This window comes from Oncorhynchus mykiss, chromosome 11, assembly GCF_013265735.2.
Source record: "Oncorhynchus mykiss isolate Arlee chromosome 11, USDA_OmykA_1.1, whole genome shotgun sequence".
In the NCBI taxonomy this organism is placed as follows: Eukaryota; Metazoa; Chordata; class Actinopteri; order Salmoniformes; family Salmonidae; genus Oncorhynchus; species Oncorhynchus mykiss.
The window spans coordinates 27,184,954-27,207,453 of record NC_048575.1 but is presented as its reverse complement, the minus strand read 5'-3'; the positions used below and the strand labels follow the sequence as shown (position 1 = coordinate 27,207,453).

At 46.6% G+C, this 22,500-nt stretch overlaps 1 protein-coding gene across 3 annotated transcripts in view; it reads left to right on the top strand.

The window, feature by feature from the left end:
• LOC110536594 (MAGUK p55 subfamily member 7) overlaps positions 1-22,500 on the top strand; it is a 292,189-nt gene that overhangs the window by 144,949 nt on the left and 124,740 nt on the right. For all 3 annotated transcript variants that reach the window (XM_036935251.1, XM_036935252.1, XM_036935250.1), the window contains 2 exons: positions 14,566-14,646; positions 21,928-22,059. In XM_036935251.1, coding sequence (XP_036791146.1) covers positions 14,566-14,646; positions 21,928-22,059 — 213 coding nt within the window. The remainder of the gene's footprint in view (positions 1-14,565; positions 14,647-21,927; positions 22,060-22,500) is intronic.

Genomic DNA, 22,500 nt, shown 5'->3' with positions numbered 1-22,500 from the left:
CCCTCCTTTCTCCCCCGCTTCTTCCCATACGTCTAGCTGCTACGGAATAGAAAATCCAGCTCTCATGGCCCCAGGGAACAAGTTATCATTTTCGAAGGGCATAAGGAAGGAGGGAGAGTGAAAAAGGGCAACAATTCAGAGGAAGGTTAAAAGATGGATGAGAACGTCAGGGCGGAGGACAGGAAGAGACGAAGCGACAGATGAAAGAGGAGAAATGACTCGGGGAGCATAAATATAGGAGAGAAGCGAGAGAGTGTCACACTATCACCTGTGGCACACGGCCCCGTCGATTTATTAACCTGTCGTCCTCTCCCCAAAATGCCAGCACTCTGTGTGTGTCTGTACGTGCATGACAGAGTACCAACATGGCATATAGCGATGGGTTATTTCCTTCCATCATCTGTACAACCTTTAGACTCTCTGCTCCTCTCATCATCAGAGCCCTGAAAACCCTCCTCTGTCATTATTAACTAAACATATATCTGACATTGTGTTGGTGGTGCTTCTTCCTATTGGTCAGTAATGGAACTAGCAGCGTTACACACACAGACACACACACACACACGTGCATGGTTGCACAAGAGCATCCGTACATACACACACACCTGTATAAACCACTGATCCAGTCTGGTTTAGTAATGTAAGCGGTGGTTTAATGATGTGTGGTTGTGTTTTAAATCCCCTGTTCTCTTTATTGTAATCAAAGTGCTGTGGAGTTTTCCTCATCTCCTTCTAAAGAGCACCGAGGAGGCCTGAGGAGAGAGGAGGGAGGGGGGGGGGGGGGGCAGAGAGAGTCTAAGGGATCTGAGAGAAAGAGAGAGGTGGAGTGCGTCTAGTGGGTTGTTTTATGGCCTGGCTGGGCCTCAGGACTGTTGTTGCTGTCTTGCAAACTCCATTGCTGTCGTTGTTAAGCGGCCTGCCGTGACAATGAGCGCACACAGCCCTGGGACGGGAGAGACTGGTCTGGCCTGGTCTGGTCTGGCCCAGAGAAATTCTAGAAGACCGATGGATGTATGGATGGCAGGATGACAGCCCAGATCACCGGATCCACAACACAGCACCAGGGAGTTAGTGCACAATACTGCTGTTTGTCTATTGTGTGTGCGTGGGAGAGAGAGAGAGAGAACTTTGTTTATTTTTCCTTCTCCCTCCCTCCCTCCCTCCATGGGTCATGGCAAGCGTCCTTTTCTGTATTTAGTTAAGGGACCCACCTATCAGCTCCCCGTTCATTTTTAAAATGACCGCGTTTGAAATGTGCGCTTCCTCGTAAATGCTGTGAGAAACCTCATATCAGGATAAAGATGATTTATCAGAGCGGTCTGGAGTGACAGAGCCACCAACCAGAACCATTCAGAGTACTTGTGTTTTTAAGAACTGTGTGTTTTTAAGAAGTATCCCTTTTCAACCGCGTCGTCTCGCCGAGCGTCGGAATGAAAGCCATTGAAGTCATTGTGTGTAGTAGAGTGTATGGTATTAAACTACTTGAGTAGAGGAAGTCTTGGTGAAATTCATTTTGGGGTTGAGTTTCAGATATGGAGGTTGAATTTATTGCCTCACATAAAATGACACTTCAACCCCGGTCTGCCCTCGTGCACTGTCTAGAGCGGTCTCAGCAGGTGACTCCATCCACAGACCCACCAGACCTCTACTGCTGCTGCTATAGGACAGACCTCCTCAGAGTCCTCAAAATACCTGGCTGGCTTGATGAAATACTATTACACACGCGCAACCACATGCATGCATGCGCTCACACACAGACACACACACACACACACACACATAATAGGCCCATAAACTCACAAGCACAAAGTAATTACACACAAGGCCACAGCTCCCAGAATATGTCTGTCTCCTTTACCCTGGCCCTCTCCTCTGTTGGTTGTCCTCCCATCCTCTCTAGTCTGTCATTCTCCAGACTGTCCACCAGGTGGGCCCAGAGAGAACTTCTCTCTTCTCTCTCTCTCCATACTGACTGTCAATCCACAGTTACAATGCATTGATTCACAGGTAACTGCCAAAATAAAGGAAACTCTTGAGTAAATGAGGGAAACAAAGTATATTGAAAGCGGGTGCTTCCACAGAAGTCTGGTTCCTGAGGTACTTAAGCAGTCAAACCATCCCATCATGCTTAAAGTCATGTGGGTCATTTTTGTGTCTCAGTCACCAGATCTCAACCCAATTGAGTGTTTTCTACCACCATCAACAAAATATGGAATTTCTTGTGTAAAAATGTCGCATCCCTCCAATAGAGTTCCAGACATTTGTAGAATCTATGCCAAGGTGCATTGAAGCTGTTCTGTCTCGTGGTGGCCCAACGCCCTTTATGTTGGCGTTTCCTTTATTTTGGCAGTTACCTGTACCTTCATTATCTTTGTCTTAAAGAAGTGTTACAAATGCAGAAGTGAACACAAACTGACAAATATTGTCCGTGTATGTGAATGTTGAACTGATTTCCATTGGATCTTTCAGGTAAGTAATTGCCATTAGGACAGACAGACCTGAAGACGTTGATGTTCGCTTCAGTGTCTTCTTCAGTCTCATGGTGTCATCCAACACCAGGCCCGTTTTAGCATGTCCAAGAGACAGAACCATGTATTTACCTTATGTTGTGGAAACATCTGGTGTAAAATTCAATCACAAAAAGACGAGCTTTAATTGAACAAGATGCATCGGTTATAGCCAGACGCAGGTTTGTATTTGTGTTTGAAATAACGTAATGGGTTTCATGGCCGCGGGAACCGTAAACTCAGTGCTCCACATCAGGCCTGTCTAAACAGACATCAGTGTGAGGCTGGCCATGGGGTTACGACTGGAATACACTCAGCCACAATCCACAAAGTAGACACACACACACACAGAGAGAGAATGGAAAGTGTGATTGTAGCGTAGAAGCATGAAGGTAGTATAGAGTATGTTGTGTCATCTTTCCTCCCTAGTGAGTTATGAGCTAAAGCCTTTAATGAGACAATAAAAGGACCTGTTCTCTCTCTCTCGTAGCAGTTCACTTTGGCAAGGGGTGATGTCTGTACAGAGCAAGATGCTCACAACCTCATCTTTATTCTTCTCTCGCTCTCACACACACACTTAAGCTCCCGTCTGTCTCTTCAGAGGGCAACAGCAGTGCAGTAGTGACCCCTCTCTCTCTCTCTCTCCCTCCACGGCCCTTTCTTTCACCCCTGCTGCCTTGTACCTCACCCCTACCTGACTGCTACCTCACCCTGGACGTCATTAGTCAAACATACTCCGCTCTTTTCCTCTGTAATCATCACACGCTAGTTTGGGTGTGTGTCTGTGTGTGTATGTGTGGGAGGATGATGTTCCTTGAACTGTTCCCCCCTGGCTTTAGAGCCCCTTTACTGTGGTCTACTGGTGGTCGCTCGCTCAGAGCAACAGAGAGCAGAGTATGTCAGGGTTAGGGGTCAATTCCTTTTCTATTCCAGTCAATTCAGAAAGTATACCAAATTCCACTTCCCCATTTTCCCCATTGAACAGCATCGACGAGAATTGGAATTTTAATTTCAGTGTACTTCCTGAATTGACTAGAATTTAAATGGATTGACCCTAACCCTAGTGTGTGTTTTTTTTTCTTCTCCCCTCCTCCTCCCACACACTCCTCCTCTTGTCCCTGCCAGTGGGAGGATTCTCAGAGCTCTTGTGATTTTTCACCGGGGCTCGTTGAACAGACGCAGTTCATGCGGTTCTCCTCCTCATCCCCGTTCACTCACAAGCGACCCTTTGTCTGTGCACTCAGCCGCTCCTTCGCCGCTTCTCTCCAGCCTTCCTCACCCCCAGGGAACCACGGCTCTCTCTGCCAGGGCACCCATAAATCAGCTCCTGTCCAGCCCACGGAGATGAGCCCGGCCACCCCCTCTAGACAACCAGACAACCACGGGTCTGGTCCAGGCAGCAGCCCACCAGGTTTGGGTCTGGGCCCCTAGCTTTGGCTCTGGTGCTGAAGCAGAGGGTATTAGGGAGACATCAGATTGATGGGCTGTCTCTCTTCATGCTGCCTGGCGGCCCTCAGCACACAGACAGAGATTACTACCTCTAGAGCATGACTAAGGCCTCTTTTCGTCTGGCCTTTTCGTCTGACCAAACTGCTTGCGCGCCTGCTGATTTTGTACCCCACACCAGACCCGATCAGGACACGCACGCAGGTTGAAACCTCAACTCTGAACCAATTATATTAGTTTGGGACAGGTCGAAAAGCATTAAACATTCATGGCAACTTAGCTAGCTAGCTTGCGGTTGCTAGCTAATTTGTCCTGAGATAAAAAACATTGGGTTGTTATTTTACCTGAAATGCACAAGGTCCTCTACTCCGACAATTAATCCACAGATAAAACGGTAAACCAAATTACTGTCTCGTAATCTCTCCTCCTTCCTTCAGGCTTTTTCTTCTCATTTCTTCTCAACAGCCACACCATTCATTACCAGATTCAGCTGAGGTCTACAACTTAACCTCTTACAGCCACCGAGACGCCAGCGTCTCACCTAGCCAACAGGAAATGGAAATGCGTAGCGCCAAATGCTAATAGTACTCGCTAAAACTCAAACTTTCATTAAAACACACATGCAGGGTACTGAATTAAAGCTACACTCGTTGTGAATCTAGCCAACATGTCAGATTTTTTAAATGCTTTTCGGCGAAAGCATGAGAAGCTATTATCTGATAGCATGCAACCCCCCGAAATACCTGAAGGGGACGTAAACAAAAGAATTAGCGTAGCCGGCTCTACACAAAACGCAGAAATAAAATATAAAACATTCATTACCTTTGACAAGCTTCTTTGTTGGCACTCCTATATGTCACATAAACATCACAATTGGGTATTTTTTTGGATTAAATCCGTCCATGTATACCCAAAATGTCCATTTATATAGCCTGTCTGATCCAGGAAAAAATGCTTTCCAAAACGCGACGTCATTTTTTTAAATTAAAAAAGGTTGCCTATAAACTTTGACAAAACACTTCAAACTACTTTTGTAACCCAACTTTAGGTATTTGTAAACGTTAATAATCGATCAAATTGATCACGGGGCGATCTGTATTCAATAGCAGCTACTCTTGAAATCATGGTCCATTGTCTCTCTCCCATAAGCCTCCTCCTGTGTACTGGATGACAGGAAGTGCCTATTTCTCATTTCACCAAGGATTAATTCCAATTCAATTGCCAGTACTGGCGTCGACATCATGTGGAAGCTGTAGGAACTGTAAACTGGCCGCTATCTATTTTCTCTTGCCATAGACAATTCAGAGACTGGCGGATAAATACCTTTTTCTTTTTTTTGTGACCAGGTTTTTCTTGGGATTTTGCCTGCCGTTCACGTTCTGTTATAGTCACAGACATGATTTAACCAGTTTTAGAAACTTCGGAGTGTTTTCTATCCACACATACTAATCATATGCATATACTATATTCCTGGCATGAGTAGCAGGACGTTGAAATGTTGCGCGATTTTTAACAAAATGTTGAAAAAATTCAAGAGAGCTCTAAGAGGGGTATTAAGGAATGATTTGGACCAAATACAATGCTCTTAGTTTTAGAGATGTTCAGGACCAGTTGATTACTGGCCACCCATTCCAAAACAGACTGCAACTCTTTGTTAAGGGTGTGGCCACCAGCTACATCAAGTACTGCAGTGCATCTCCTCCTCATGGACTGCACCAGATTTGCCAGTTCTTGCTGTGAGATGTTACCCCACTCTTCCACCAAGGCACCTGTAAGTTCCTGGACATTTCTGGGGGGGAATGGCCCTAGCCCTCACCCTCCGATCCAACAGGTCCCAGACGTGCTCAATAGGATTGAGATCGTGGCTCTTCGCTGGCCATGGCAGAACACTGACATTTCTGTCTTGCAGGAAATCACTCACGGCACAAGCAGTATGGCTGGTGGCATTATCATGCTGGAGGGTCAGGTCAGGATGAGCCTGCAGGAAGGGTACCATGAGGGAGGAGAATGTCTTCCCTGTAACGCACAGCTTTGAGATTGCCTGCAATGACAACAAGCTCAGTCCGATGATGCTGTGACACACTACCCCAGACCATGTCGGTCCCTCCACCTCCAAATCGATCCCGCTCCAGAGTACAGGCCTCGGAGAAACGCTCATTCCTTATACGATAAACACAAATCCGACCATCAACCCTGGTGAGACAAAACCGCGACTCGTCAGAGAAGAGCACTTTTTCCAGTCCTGTCTGGTCCAGCGACAGTGGCTTTATGCCCATAGGTGACGTTGTTGCCGGTGATGTCTGGTGAGGACCTCCCTTACAACAGGCCTACAAGCCCTCAGTCCAGCCTCTCTCAGCCTATTGTGGACAGTCTGAGCACTGATGGAGGGATTGTGCGTTCCTGGTGTAACTCAGGCAGTTGTTGTTGCCATCCTGTACCTGTCCCACAGGTATGATGTTCGGATGTACCGATCCTGTGCAGGTGTTGTTACACATGGTCTGCCACTGCGAGGACGATCAGCTGTCCGTCCTGTCTCCCTGTAGCGCTGTCTTAGTCATCTCACAGTACGACATTGCAATTTTTTGCCCTGGCCACATCTGCAGTCCTCATGCCTCCTTGCAGCATGCCTAAGGCACGTTCACGCAGATGAGAAGGGACCCTGGGCTCATCTGAGTCAGGAGAAAGGCCTCTTTAGTGTCCTAAGTTTTCAGAACTGTGACCTTAATTTCCTAACGACCGTTCCACATGTGCGTGTTCATTAATTGTTTATGGTTCATTGACCAAGCATGGGAAACAGCATTTAAACTCTTTACAATGAAGATCTGTGAAGTTATTTGGATTTTTACAAATTATCTTTGAAGATGGGGTCCTCAAAAAGGGCTGTTTTCTTTTTTTGTTGAGTTTAGAAAGATAGCAATTTCTTTGAACCAATCATCAGTACATGTTGAGTGCCCGTCTCTATAAGCTTGCTGAAAGTCTGTTGTTAATTTCTTTACAGAGAAATAGCATTTTATTTGGTCAAACACTATTTTTTCCAACAGTTTGCTAAGAGCTGCTAAGAGTTAGATCCAGTAAAGGCTGCTTTACCACTCTTGGGTAGCGGAATTACTTTGGCTTCCCTCCAGGCCTGAGGACAAAGACTTTCCTCTAGACTCAGATTAAAAATATGACAGATAGGAGTGGCTATAGAGTCAGCTACCATCCTCAGTAGCTTTCCATCTAAGTTGTCAATGCCAGGAGGTTTGTCATTATTGATAGATAACAATCAATTTTCCACCTCTCCCTCACTAACTTTACAAAATTCAAACTTGCACTGCTCTTCTTTCATTTGTTTTATTTTTTATGCATGAATACAATTGCTCACTGTTCTTTGTTTGCATTTCCTGCCTAAGTTCGCCCACTTTGCCATTGAAGTAATCATTCAAATAATTGGCAACATCAAATGGTTTTGTGATGAATGAGCCATATGATTCAATGAAAGATGGAGTTTAATTTGTGTTTCTGCCCATCATTTATCCAACGTTATTTTTTCCATCATTCTTTATGTCATTGATCTTGGCTTCATAATTTAGTTTCTTCTTCTTTTTGTTGAGTTTAGTCACATCATTTTTCAATTTGCAGTAAGTCAGCCAGTCAGATGTACAGCCTGACTTATTAGCCACTCCTTTTGCCCCATCTCTTTCAACCATACAGTTTTTCAATTCCTCATCCATCCATGGAGCCTTAACAGTTCTAACAGTCAGTTTCTTAACAGGTGCATGTTTATCAATAATTGGAAGAAGCAATTTCATAAATGGATGCTCCTCATTAATCACATCAGACCAACACATATTTTTAGCATCATCCACATAAGAGTCACAGCAAAATCTGTTGTACGATCTCTTATACACTATTTTAGGTCCAGCTGTTGGAACTTTGGCTTTCCTGGATATTGCCACTATATTGTGATCACTGCATCCAATGGGTACGGATACAGCTTTAGAACTTTTCTACAGTATTTGTAAAAATGTGATCGATACATGTGGATGATCTTGTTCCTGTAGTGTTTGTAAACACCCTGGTAGGTTGATTTAATAACCTGAACCAGATTACAGGCACTAGTTACAGTGAGAAGCTTCCTCTTGAGCGGACAGCTTGATGAAAACCAGTCAATATTCAGGTCCCAAAGAAAGTAGACCTCTGTTTACATCACATACACTATCAAGCATTTCACACATATGATTTAGATACCGACGGTTAGCACTTGGTGGCCTATAGCAACACCCCAAAAGAAAAGGCTTTAGATGAGCCAAGTGAGCAACCACAACACTTCAATAACACTTGACATAAGATCTTCTATAAGTATTACAGGGAGATGGCTTTGAATATATACAGCAACACCTCCCCCATAAGCATTACTGGCTCTCCTATAGATGTTATATCCATGTATTGCTATTGCTGCATCATCAAATTAATTATCTAAGTGTGTCACAGACATGGCTAATATATGACTGTTATCTAATGTTAGCAAGTTACTGATTTAATTTCTAAGGCTACATATATTAATATGGGCTATTTTCAGCCCTTCCCTGGGTAGCTTATCAGAAATAGACATAATACTGAAAAGCGCAAACAAAGCAAGATAAAAAAAATACATTCAGCAGTCCATTAATTAATTGGTGTGTGTGTGTGTGTGTGTGTGTGTTGCGAGGTTGAGGCTCCGAACCCTTAGGCTTGGATCTGTCATCATGTACGCAATGTACGCAATGTCCCCACTCGCTCTGGCAGCTTTCATGGCTGGGATCAGTTCTTTCCTCTTCTGGCGAACAGCTTCAGGATAGTCCTCGTTGAGGAAGATATTCGTTCCTCTCAAGTTCTTGGCTCTTTCCAGAACAGCTACCTTGTCCATGAACCTCAGGAACTTGACCACTATCGGCCTGGGTCTGTCACCTGGGCCGGTGGTGGGTTTTCCAGTCCTGTGGGCGCTCTCCACCTCAATCTTCCTGTGGTCCATCTTCAATTTCTCAGAGATCATTTCCCGCACACTCCATCCAGGTCTCATGTGGAGATTCTGAAATTCCGTCCCACAACCGTGTTGTTCCGCCTTGTTGGTCCCTCGAGATAATCTGTTTTATGTCATTGTTATCATGAATTCACACACAGAACTGATGTACTCTCTCAATGACTTACAGGTTGCTGTCATCTTGCCTTTCTCCTGTTCAAATCATCGACTCACCGTTCTACTCATTCAACTCAACGTAGGTTATGCTGTTACTCCTTGCAGTTCCAGACAGGACAGGTCACAGGGAAAATTGAAAACAACAAACAGCAGGGATCTAGACAGCCACAAACCCAGAACAATCTGTGGTCCCAGCCACGATGCTTAACCGCGTCACGGGCTGCGTTCAAGAACCTTGCTGGCTTGATATGCAGCTAGCTAGCAGCTGGGCTAGCTGCGAAACCAAATAGCTCCTCAGACCCGTCCTTTGTCGGCAAGATCACTGGAAAAAGACAAGCAGTCCCAGCAACTGATGCCAACTGTGTCGCGGGATCCAAACTAAGAAGCTACAGTGGCAAGATAAAGTATGTGAACCCTTTGGAATTACCTGGATTGCTGCATAAATTGGTCATATAATTTGATCTGACTTTCATCTAGGTCACAACAATAGACAAACACAGCCTGCTTAAACTAAACACACAAACAATTATACATTTTCATGTCTTTATTGAACACACCGTGTAAACATTCACAGTATAGGGTGGAAATAGTATGTGAACCCTTGGCAGAAATATACTCAACCAAACACTTTCTGAAGTTGCGGAACAGACCTGCACGACGGTAAGAGGGAATTTTGGACCGTTCCTCTTCACAAAACTGTTTCAGTTCAGCAATATTCTTGGGATGTCTGTTGAACTGCTCTCGAGGTCATGCCACGGCATCTCAAACGGGTTGAGGTCAGAAATGACTGGGCCACTGAAAGGTGTATTTTCTTCTGTTGAAGCCATTCTGTTGTTGATTTACTAATGTGTTTAGGGTCGTTGTCCTGTTGCATCATTCAATTTCTGTTGTGCTTCAATTGGCGGACAGATAGCCTAACATTCTCCTGCAAAATGTCTTGATTAACTTGGGAATCCATTTTTCCGTCGATGATAGCAAGCTTGCCAGGCCCTGAGACAGCAAAGCTGCCCCAAACCATGAAGCTCCCTCCACCATACTTTACAGTTGGGATGAGGTTTTGATGTTGGTGTGCTGTGCCTTTTTTTTCTCCACACATAGTGTTGTGTGTTCCTTCCAAACAACTCAACTGTAGTTTAACCTGTCCACAGAATATTTAGCCAGTAGCGCTGTGGAACATCCAGGTGCACTTTTGCAAACTTCAGATGTTCAGCAATGTTTTTTTTAGACAGCAGTGTCTTCTTCCGTGGTGTCCTACCATAAACACCATTCTTGTTTAGTGTTTAACGTATTGTAGACTCGTCAACAGAGATGTTAGCAAGTTTTTAGCTGACACTCTAGGATTCTTCTTAACCTCATTGAGCATTCTGCACTGTGCTCTTGCAGTCATCTTTGCAGGATGGCCACTCCTAAGGAGAGTAGCAACAGTGCTGAACTTTCTCCAATAATAGACCATTTGTCTTGATGAACATCAAGGCTTTTAGAGATCTCTTTTGTTCGATGTATGGTTCACATCAGGCAATGCTTCTTGTGAATAGCAAAACTCAAACTTTCTCTAACCAACATCTCCAATCTCGTCTCATTGGTTGGACTCCAGGTTAGCTGCCTCCTGACTCCAATTATCTTTTGGAAATGTCATTAGCCCTAGGGGGTCTCATACTTTTCCAACCTACACTGTGAATGTTTACACGGTGTGTTCAATAAAGACATGAAAACATATAATTGTTTGTGTTAAGTTTAAGCAGACTGTGTTTGTCTGTTGATGTGACTTAGATGAAGATCAAATCAAAGTTGACGACCAATTTATGCAACAATCCAGGTTATTCCAAAGGGTTCACATACTTTTTCTTGCCACTGTGGATAGCTACCACAAACTTTTCAAACAGACAATTGGGCTCTTCCTCGTTCCGAGTGAGTGCCCAAGTTAATCTTTCAGTCACCCACGTGGGTATATGCTCCTAAAAACATATGAGGAGATGGAATGTGGGTATATGCTCCTAAAGACCTATGAGGAGATGGAACGTGGGTACAGTGCCTTGCGAAAGTATTCGGCCCCCTTGAACTTTGCGACCTTTTGCCACATTTCAGGCGTCAAACAAAACGATATAAAATTGTTTTTCTTTGTGAAGAATCAACAACAAGTGGGACACAATCATGAAGTGGAACAACATTTATTGGATATTTCAAACTTTTTTAACAAATCAAAAACTGAAAAATTGGGCGTGCAAAATTATTCAGCCCCCTTAAGTTAAGCCCCCTTAAGTTAATACTTTGTAGCGCCACCGCTTGCTGCGATTACAGCTGTAAGTCGCTTGGGGTATGTCTCTATCAGTTTTGCACATCGAGAGACTGAAATTTTTTCCCATTCCTCCTTGCAAAACAGCTCGAGCTCAGTGAGGTTGGATGGAGAGCATTTGTGAACAGCAGTTTTCAGTTCTTTCCACAGATTCTCGATTGGATTCAGGTCTGGACTTTGACTTGGCCATTCTAACACCTGGATATGTTTATTTTTGAACCATTCCATTGTAGATTTTGCTTTATGTTTTGGATCATTGTCTTGTTGGAAGACAAATCTCCGTCCCAGTCTCAGGTCTTTTGCAGACTCCATCCGGTTTTCTTCCAGAATGGTCCTGTATTTGGCTCCATCCATCTTCCCATCAATTTTAACCATCTTCCCTGTCCCTGCTGAAGAAAAGCAGGCCCAAACCATGATGCTGCCACCACCATGTTTGACAGTGGGGATGGTGTGTTAAGCTGTGTTGCTTTTACGCCAAACATAACGTTTTGCATTGTTGCCAAAAAGTTCAATTTTGGTTTCATCTGACCAGAGCACCTTCTTCCACATGTTTGGTGTGTCTCCCAGGTGGCTTGTGGCAAACTTTAAACAACACTTTTTATGGATATCTTTAAGAAATGGCTTTCTTCTTGCCACTCTTCCATAAAGGCCAGATTTGTGCAATATACGACTGATTGTTGTCCTATGGACAGAGTCTCCCACCTCAGCTGTAGATCTCTGCAGTTCATCCAGAGTGATCATGGGCCTCTTGGCTGCATCTCTGATCAGTCTTCTCCTTGTATGAGCTGAAAGTTTAGAGGGACGGCCAGGTCTTGGTAGATTTGCAGTGGTCTGATACTCCTTCCATTTCAATATTATCGCTTGCACAGTGCTCCTTGGGATGTTTAAAGCTTGGGAAATCTTTTTGTATCCAAATCCGGCTTTAAACTTCTTCACAACAGTATCTCGGACCTGCCTGGTGTGTTCCTTGTTCTTCATGATGCTCTCTGCGCTTTTAACGGACCTCTGAGACTATCACAGTGCAGGTGCATTTATACGGAGACTTGATTACACACAGGTGGATTGTATTTATCATCATTAGTCATTTAGGTCAACATTGGATCATTCAGAGATCCTCACTGAACTTCTGGAGAGAGTTTGCTGCACTGAAAGTAAAGGGGCTGAATAATTTTGCACGCCCAATTTTTCAGTTTTTGATTTGTTAAAAAAGTTTGAAATATCCAATAAATGTCGTTCCACTTCATGATTGTGTCCCACTTGTTGTTGATTCTTCACAAAAAAATACAGTTTTATATCTTTATGTTTGAAGCCTGAAATGTGGCAAAAGGTCGCAAAGTTCAAGGGGGCCGAATACTTTCGCAAGGCACTGTATAATGCTCCTAAAGACCTATGAGGAGATGGAACGTGGGTATATGCTTCTAAAAACCAATGAGGAGATGGAACGTGGGTATATGCTTCTAAAAACCAATGAGGAGATGGAACGTGGGTATATGCTTCTAAAAACCAATGAGGAGATGGAACGTGGGTATATGCTTCTAAAAACCAATGAGGAGATGGAACGTGGGTATATGCTTCTAAAAACCAATGAGGAGATGGAACGTGGGTATATGCTTCTAAAAACCAATGAGGAGATGGAACGTGGGTATATGCTTCTAAAAACCAATGAGGAGATGGAACGTGGGTATATGCTTCTAAAAACCAATGAGGAGATGGAACGTGGGTATATGCTTCTAAAAACCAATGAGGAGATGGAACGTGGGTATATGCTTCTAAAAACCAATGAGGAGATGGAACGTGGGTATATGCTTCTAAAAACCAATGAGGAGATGGAACGTGGGTATATGCTTCTAAAAACCAATGAGGAGATGGAACGTGGGTATATGCTTCTAAAAACCAATGAGGAGATGGAACGTGGGTATATGCTTCTAAAAACCAATGAGGAGATGGAACGTGGGTATATGCTTCTAAAAACCAATGAGGAGATGGAACGTGGGTATATGCTTCTAAAAACCAATGAGGAGATGGAACGTGGGTATATGCTTCTAAAAACCAATGAGGAGATGGAACGTGGGTATATGCTTCTAAAAACCAATGAGGAGATGGAACGTGGGTATATGCTTCTAAAAACCAATGAGGAGATGGAACGTGGGTATATGCTTCTAAAAACCAATGAGGAGATGGAACGTGGGTATATGCTTCTAAAAACCAATGAGGAGATGGAACGTGGGTATATGCTTCTAAAAACCAATGAGGAGATGGAACGTGGGTATATGCTTCTAAAAACCAATGAGGAGATGGAACGTGGGTATATGCTTCTAAAAACCAATGAGGAGATGGAACGTGGGTATATGCTTCTAAAAACCAATGAGGAGATGGAACGTGGGTATATGCTTCTAAAAACCAATGAGGAGATGGAACGTGGGTATATGCTTCTAAAAACCAATGAGGAGATGGAACGTGGGTATATGCTTCTAAAAACCAATGAGGAGATGGAACGTGGGTATATGCTTCTAAAAACCAATGAGGAGATGGAACGTGGGTATATGCTTCTAAAAACCAATGAGGAGATGGAACGTGGGTATATGCTTCTAAAAACCAATGAGGAGATGGAACGTGGGTATATGCTTCTAAAAACCAATGAGGAGATGGAACGTGGGTATATGCTTCTAAAAACCAATGAGGAGATGGAACGTGGGTATATGCTTCTAAAAACCAATGAGGAGATGGAACGTGGGTATATGCTTCTAAAAACCAATGAGGAGATGGAACGTGGGTATATGCTTCTAAAAACCAATGAGGAGATGGGAGAGGCTGGACTTGCAGCGCTTTGAGCGTCACAAATATAACCTATTTTTTGTTTTAGCGCCTGGCCATGCAGACGCTCGCTGACGCGTGTGAGCAGTGTGGGGGAAATGATTGGATAACATTATTTTGCAACGCGCGTGACGTGACGTGACGTGACGTGACGTGACGTGACGTGACGTGACGTGACGTGACGTGACGTGACGTGACGTGACGTGACGTGACGTGACTGGTCTGGTCAGCATGTTAGTCTGTTGTTCTGTATGACTGTCTCGTTATCACTGGACTATATTAATGCTAACAGACACTCTCTCTTCCTATCTCTCTTTCAATTATCTCACTCACTCACCTACTCTCAGCTGTCTGAGGAACTGCAGGGTAAAAGTGCCAGTGAAGAGATCAGCGAGCTACTCAATCTACTGGCTAAACCCCACGTCAAGGTAAGACACACACAAACACACACACACTATTTCTCTCACTCTCTATCTCGATCTCCCTTAGCAACTTCACACAGAACACACCCAGTCACACAATACCCCATCCTTCTACATGGTACACAGAACACACCCAGTCACTCCATACCCCATCCTTCTACATGGTACACAGAACACACCCAGTCACTCCATACCCCATCCTTCTACATGGTACTCAGAATACACCCAGTCACTCCATACCCCCTCCTTCTACATGGTACACAGAACACACCCAGTCACTCCATATTCCATCCTTCTACATGGTACACAGAACACACCCAGTCACTCCATACCCCATCCTTCTACATGGTACTCAGAACACACCCAGTCACTCCATATTCCATCCTTCTACACAGAACACACCCAGTCACTCCATATTCCATCCTTCTACATGGTACTCAGAGCACACCCAGTCACTCCATATTCCATCCTTCTACATGGTACTCAGAACACACCCAGTCACTCCATATTCCATCCTTCTACATGGTACTCAGAATACACCCAGTCACTCCATATTCCATCCTTCTACATGATACTCAGAACACACCCAGTCACTCCATATTCCATCCTTCTACATGATACTCAGAACACACCCAGTCACTCCATATTCCATCCTTCTACATGGTACTCAGAATACACCCAGTCACTCCATATTCCATCCTTCTACATGATACTCAGAATACACTCAGTCACTCCATATTCCATCCTTCTACACAGAACACACCCAGTCACTCCATATTCCATCCTTCTACACAGAACACACCCAGTCACTCCATATTCCATCCTTCTACATGGTACACAGAACACACCCAGTCACTCCATATTCCATCCTTCTACATGGTACACAGAACACACCCAGTCACTCCATACCCCATCCTTCTACATGGTACTAAGTCAATCTTGCATTTGTGCGTTAATTCTCCCATCTCCCTCCAACAATGACATCACGTCCTAGCTGTGCCGTAGGTTCTGTCCCAAATGGTGCCCAGTTTCCTATATAGTGCATTACTTTTGGCCAGGGCCCTGGTCACTATATAGGGTATAAGGCGCCATTTGGGACGCTTCCCACAGGAGGTTGGTGGCACCTTAATTGGGGAGGACGGGCTCGTGGTAACGGCTGGTGTGGAGTTAGTGGAATGGTATCAAACACATGGTTTCTGTGGTTTCCAGGTGTTTGTTGCCACTCCATTCGCTCCATTCCAGCCATTTAGTATGCACCGTCCTCCCCTCAGCAGCCTCCTGTGTCCTCTCTATGATACATGACTTATCTGTTCCTCCACAGGTCAGCCAGATGATATCACACCAACGGATACAGCACTTCTTCAAGCTTTTAAAGGCTTATTTCTTCTTCTCTCCTTTTAACAATTCTCTGGCTGCTGTCTCTCTCTTGTTAGACGTAAATCTCAAATGTTAGATGATCATGCAGACCCCAGGTGTGTTTGTGTGTGTGTGTGTGTGTGTGTGCAGGTGTTTGTGTGCGTGTGTGTCTGGTGAGAGGTTTGGAGAGACACCTTAGATATGACTCAGGCCGTCATACTGTCAGACAGACAGAACGTTGCCAGAAAAACAAACCTTGGAGCTCTGCCTCTGTCTCCATCATGTCAAACAGCAGGACAGAGAGAGAACAGTTACAAGATGAATAGAGTCAGATGGACCCCCTCACACTGAACATCAGGGGAATCGTGTGTGTGTGTGTGTGTGTGTGTGTGTGTGAATTCATCATAACTGCAGTCTGTCTGTTGGAGGGAGTGCTGCCTGCTTCACTATGCTATGGCTTTGTCTCAAATGGCTCCCTATATAGTGCCTTAGGCTCTGGACAAAAGTAGTGCACTATATAGGGAATAGAGCATCATTTGGGATATAAAAAATATCGCCAAAGGGACGTGCCCTAGTCTCGACGGCTCATTGAGGACTCTCTTCTGCCACGGAGCATGCCGGTGTCTGCACACCTTCCCTTTATTGGCTTTTGATAGAGTTTGCAGGTTGTGTTACGGCCCAGCATCGAACCATCTCAGGGGAGCTCTCTCTCTCCTCGTAAAAAGTCATCGTTCACTAGGGCCGACCGGCTCCGGGGGAAGGAAAGATGAGAGACTGAGACGGGGGAGTGGTCCAAGCATTGCACGCACTGGGACACAGACACACATACTGCCTCCGCCATCAGGGCTGCTAAGTAGGGGCCTCTCCCCTGTCTGTCTCTCATCTCTCCTTCCACCGCAGCGGTCTGTTCATAGATACCCTAGTGTACACACACTGACACGCATGCACGGACACACACTCTCCCCCTATCTCCCCCTTCCCCTCCCTCTCTCCACCCTGGCTGGTGTCTGTATGGTTTGTGCCTGGCCCACAACGCTGCCGGTCTGATAGTTTCAACGCTCCCTGGGTAAACCGTCACGACGACGATCTTCTAGCTTCAAGCAGCAGAAGCACTCGGTCACGATAGATTAACTCAGCCTCAGCTAGCCAGAGTGCTGGGGAACGGTGGCAGGGGGGACGTTTTAACTGTGACACATTCACTGGCTGACTGAGGTTTGTAAGCCGTCTCATTTGAGTGGCTAGTTCTCTGTGTCTAGTTCCCTTCCTCCTCCTCTCTCTCTCTCTCCCTCCCCCTCACTCTCACTCTCTGTCTGTGTCACTCTCTCTCCCTCCTCCTCCTCACTCTTGATGGCTGGACAGAGATGTGTCCGTGTCACTCACACTGTGTCACTCTCCATTATGGCTGAAAGGATCCCTTCCTAGGGCAGGACATAAATCACAGCGTTTTGAAGTGCTACTCTGCGCACACACGCATATACACACATACACACACTCACCCGCCTCCCCACCTCTCTCTCCCGTTATGATTCCCAGATGAATAAACAACTCCTGCCCATATTAACCTCCTCAGAAACAATAATATTGACAGTGATGAAAGTGCCAATTATGACGGCTGTCTGTTTCCGGGGCGGGGGGGTCTCTGCCTACCACATCGTCGAGCCAGGGACTTCAGAATAAGAATCTCAATTGGCATCCTACTCCCTACATAGTGCACTGCTTTTGACCAGGGTCCATAGGGTTCCAGTAAAAAGTAGTGCACTAGGGAAAAGCCATTTGGTCTGCAACTTTGGATACCTCCGAGACCGGGCTCGGCTCGCCCTGCTAACAGTACTTTGAGGGCCCGGCGGTGTTTGTGTTCATTAGACATGATAGGGATCCTATAAAAACAGATCACTGAGCTTGTCCAAATAAACCTCCTGCTCATTAAACTGGGCTTGTCTGTCCTTTTTCATCCTGCAGAGGCAGACAGTGCTAGGCTGGCACTTAACCCACTGCTCCAGAACCCCGCTGTGTTCTGTTGTGTCCCAAACGGCACCTTGTGCCCTGTGGGCCATGGTTAAACGTAGTGTAGAGGATAGTGTTCCATTCGGAACTCGGGCTCGGTCTCACCATAACCCAGGCTGTATAGGACGCCCAGCTCCTGCTCCAGCTGAACCATTCAGTTCCAGCAAGGATATCAGCTCTACATTCAATTAGGAGACACATACATGAACACACACACACACACAGAACACTGACTCTAAAACATAACAGGATCTGCTCACTGTCGTTGACCCAGAAAAATGCTTGTGTGTGTGTGTGTGTGTGTGTGTGTGTGTGTGCGCTCGTCTGTGTGTGTGTGTGCGCTCGTCTGTGTGTGTGTGTGCGCTCGTCTGTGTGTGTGTGTGCGCTCGTCTGTGTGTGTGTGTGCGCTCGTCTGTGTGTGTGTGCGCTCGTCTGTGTGTGTGTGCGCTCGTCTGTGTGTGTGTGCGCTCGTCTGTGTGTGTGTGCCCTCGTCTGTGTGTGTGTGTGTGTGCCCTCGTCTGTGTGTGTGTGCGCTCGTCTGTGTGTGTGTGCGCTCGTCTGTGTGTGTGTGCGCTCGTCTGTGTGTGTGTGTGTGCGCTCGTCTGTGTGTGTGTGTGTGCGCTCGTCTGTGTGTGTGTGCGCTCGTCTGTGTGTGTGTGCGCTCGTCTGTGTGTGTGTGCGCTCGTCTGTGTGTGTGTGCGCTCGTCTGTGTGTGTGTGCGCTCGTCTGTGTGTGTGTGCGTGTGTACGCTCGTCTGTGTGCGTGCGTACGCTCGTCTGTGTGTGCGTGCCTGCGCTCGTCTGTGTGTGTGTGCGTGCGTGCGCTCGTCTCTGTGTGTGTGCGTGAGTATGGGTGTCTCTGTGTGTGTGAGTATGGGCGTCTGTCTGTGTGTGTTTCTGTGTGTGTGTGTGCGTGTGTGTGTGTGCGTGCGTGCGCTCGCTCGCTCGTGTGTGCGTGCGCTCGTGTGTGCGTGCGCTCGCTCGTGTGTGCGTGCGCTCGCTCGTGTGCGCTCGTGTGTGCGTGCGTGCGCTCGTCTCTGTGTGTGTGCGTGAGTATGGGCGTCTCTGTGTGTGTGTTCGTCTCTGTGTGTGTGTGTGTTCGTCTCTGTGTGTGTGTGTGTGTGTGCGTGAGTTAGGGTGTGTGTGAGTATGGGCGTCTCTGTGTGTGTGCGTGCGTGCGCTCGTCTCTGTGTGTGTGCGTGCGTGCGCTCGTCTCTGTGTGTGTGCGTGCGTGCGCTCGTCTCTGTGTGTGTGCGTGAGTATGGGCGTCTCTGTGTGTGTGTGAGTATGGGCGTCTCTGTCTGTGTGTGTGTGTGTGTGTGTGTTTCTATGTGTGTGTGCGTGCGCTCGCTCGTGTGCGCTCGTGTGTGCGTGCGTGCGCTCGTCTGTGTGTGTGTGTGAGTATGGGCGTCTCTGTGTGTGTGTGTTCGTCTCTGTGTGTGTGTGTTCGTCTCTGTGTGTGTGTGTTCGTCTCTGTGTGTGTGTGTGTTCGTCTCTGTGTGTGTGTGTTCGTCTCTGTGTGTGTGTGTTCGTCTCTGTGTGTGTGTGTTCGTCTCTGTGTGTTTGTCTCTCTGTGTGTGTGTGCGTGCGTGTGTGTGCGTGAGTTTGGGCGTCTCTGTGTGTGTGTGTGTGTGTGTGAGTATGGGTGTCTCTGTGTGTGTGCGTGCGTGCGCTCGTCTCGGTGTGCGTGCGTGCGTGCGCTCGTCTCGGTGTGTGTGCGTGCGCTCGTCTCGGTGTGTGTGCGTGCGCTCGTCTCGGTGTGTGTGCGTGCGCTCGTTTCGGTGTGTGTGCGTGCACTCGTCTCGGTGTGTGTGTGTGTGTGTGCGTGCGCTCGTCTCGGTGTGTGTGCGTGCGCTCGTCTCTGTGTGTGAGTATGGGCGTCTCCGTGTGTGTGTGTGTGAGTATGGGCGTCTCTGTGTGTTCGTCTCTGTGTGTGTTCGTGTGTGTGTGGGCGTCTCTGTGTGAGTGTGTCAGCAGCCACCACAAGCCAGGGGTCTGCCCTGCCTCTCTGCCATGTGCTACCTATTAGCCTGGTGCTGTTGATGCTAGTCTCTGCTTGTGATGGGGAGTTTTTACAAGACATTACCGGCCAGGCTGTTACGACCTGTCAGGGGAAAGGAGGTGGGATGAGTGTCAACTCGGACCTGACAGGGGAAGTGGTGGGCATCGATGAGTGGATAGGGATCCAACCGCGGTCTCCAGACTTCCTGATGCTAGAGAGGGAGTATAGTAACCTGAGACTAGTAAGGATGTAGAGGAAGTCTGATAAAGGATATTGAGTAGGGGTACGCTATGAGGACTCATACGAAGGCGTACACACACACACACACACAAAGACACAAAGGGCTAGGAAACCAAGAGTGGAGGGGAGCCCTGTGAGGCCTGAGGTGAGCTGGGTTAAGTTAAGGAAGTGATGTTGCGGTATGGTTGGTCTGTTCTGTGGTTGAAGCAGGAACAAGCTCTGATTGGCACATAGTAACAGTCCTTGGTGTTCTTGAGGAACCAGATCAGGTGTTGAGTGACAGCGACACCTCACCAGGGCGGCTGGGGACACTGAATGTGTCCGTCCGTTTGACTGTCTATCCTCTGAGCCCCCCAAAAAATACTCAGCTCGCGATACAACGCCACATTAAACGTTTTCTCTAACCTCCCAAAAAGAGAAGAAAGGAAGAAAAATGGAAAAAGAGACGTGGCCTTAGCAAATCAAGAGAAAGAGAGCGTTCCTCTGAAAAATATTTGTACTGTAATATTTTATTCAGCTCTGAATGGAGCACAATCAGGTGCAGGATGCTTTAAAACACTGGCTTGTAGAATCAGTGAGTCGGTTATGAGAGGGGAAGTTTGGAGATGTTTCTGGACCGTAGGGTCATTCAATGAAGGAGAAGAGCAGGCCTGTGTCTATCTGCTGCTGATTAGCAGATAGACTCAGACTGACTCCCAGTGGAGCTTGGGGCACATCACACCAGTTCTCTTCCTCCTTCTCTTTCTCCTATTCCTCCTGTCTCTTCTTCCTCTTTCTCCTTTTCCTCTTCCTCCTCCGTCTCCTCTCATCTGGTCTCCTTTAGGAACATCTTGAACGCTGTAGCGCAGTGTGCTCCCATGTCATAAAACAGACTGCTCCTCCCCTCCTCTCTGTCCTCCACCTCTCTCACCCTCCTCTTTCTGGCACGTGATTGGACAATGTTTTTTATTTCGTGGAAAAAACTGCGCGTTTCCAGCAGCATTTGGAGAGGACACAGAGCCGTTAAATAGTTAGAAAAATGACTCTGAATGCGATCATTCTCGTCTGTGTCGTCCCGTTTCTTCTCGTTCTGCTGCTGCTTGTGAGTGTGAAATATGTGAGGCGGCTGAGAACTTCATTACTTTGCTCCCTGCTCTGTCTGTTGCTGAACATCAGCTAGCTAGCGTTCCCGTGGGAGCAGTCCCGACACACACACACACACACACACACACACACACACACTCACTGGTCCTCCATTCCTCTGTCCTCCTTAACATCCCCCATGATTCATAGCGTCTCAGTGCGACCTCGGGACGAGCGGCGCAAACCTCCTTTAATCAGGAAGATCTATGAGCAGACTATGAGCCTTAATGGCAATTAACACATGTAGATAGAATAACGGGAGCTTAACCAAATCAAATCCATCATCAAGTACTTGAGGCAGGCACAGCCATTCATAACGTTCAGAGGAGGGACTTCCTCCCTCCTTTGTTTCTGTCTGCCTTTTCTCTCGCTCTCGTTGAAAGGGCCTCTGCGTATTGTAGGAGTTCTCTGTAGTTTGGCTGTATGCTGTTGTTAACTGCACATTGTCTCCGTGTCGGGATGTGGGCTTTGTTTTGTGCATGGTAACCCTAATCCTTCTCTTTCTTCTCCCTCTGCCCCCTCTATCGCTCTCCTCCTTTATCCCTCTCTTCTTCTTCTCCATAGAGTCTTCTGTCTGTCCATGACACGGTGGCCCAGAAGAGTTACGACCCCGAGCTTCCTCCGCTGCCCGATGACATCGATGATGACGAGGTCTCAGTGAAGATCATACGGCTGGTCAAGAACAAGGAGCCTCTCGTAAGTCCCCCTCACAACTCTCGCCACAACAGTTTTCCTAAATGACCAGTAGTCAGTGTGAGATGGTGCTACTCTGTATCTGAAGTCTGGAGAACCAGATGAGACCACTCTGTAACAGTACTGGAATGGTACTCCCATTGTTTCTGTGTACTGTTCTGTAAGTCAGACTGGCCCATGAACAGTATCTGGCTTGGTTTCCTCCCCTGTGGTGTTCCCTCATGGTGCTCCCAGCTCACGTCCGCACAGCGATGTCTGACCTCAGCAAGAGCATCAGTAGCAGCAGCATGGGCTTCTGAATCCCAAGTGGCATCCTATTCCCTACATAGTGCACTACTTTTGACCAGAGACCTATGGGCCTTGTTCAAAAGTGGTGCACTGCAAAGAGAATAGGGGGCCGTTTAGGATGCGGCCATGGTTTTGGCCTTGTTCCCTTTCTCACTC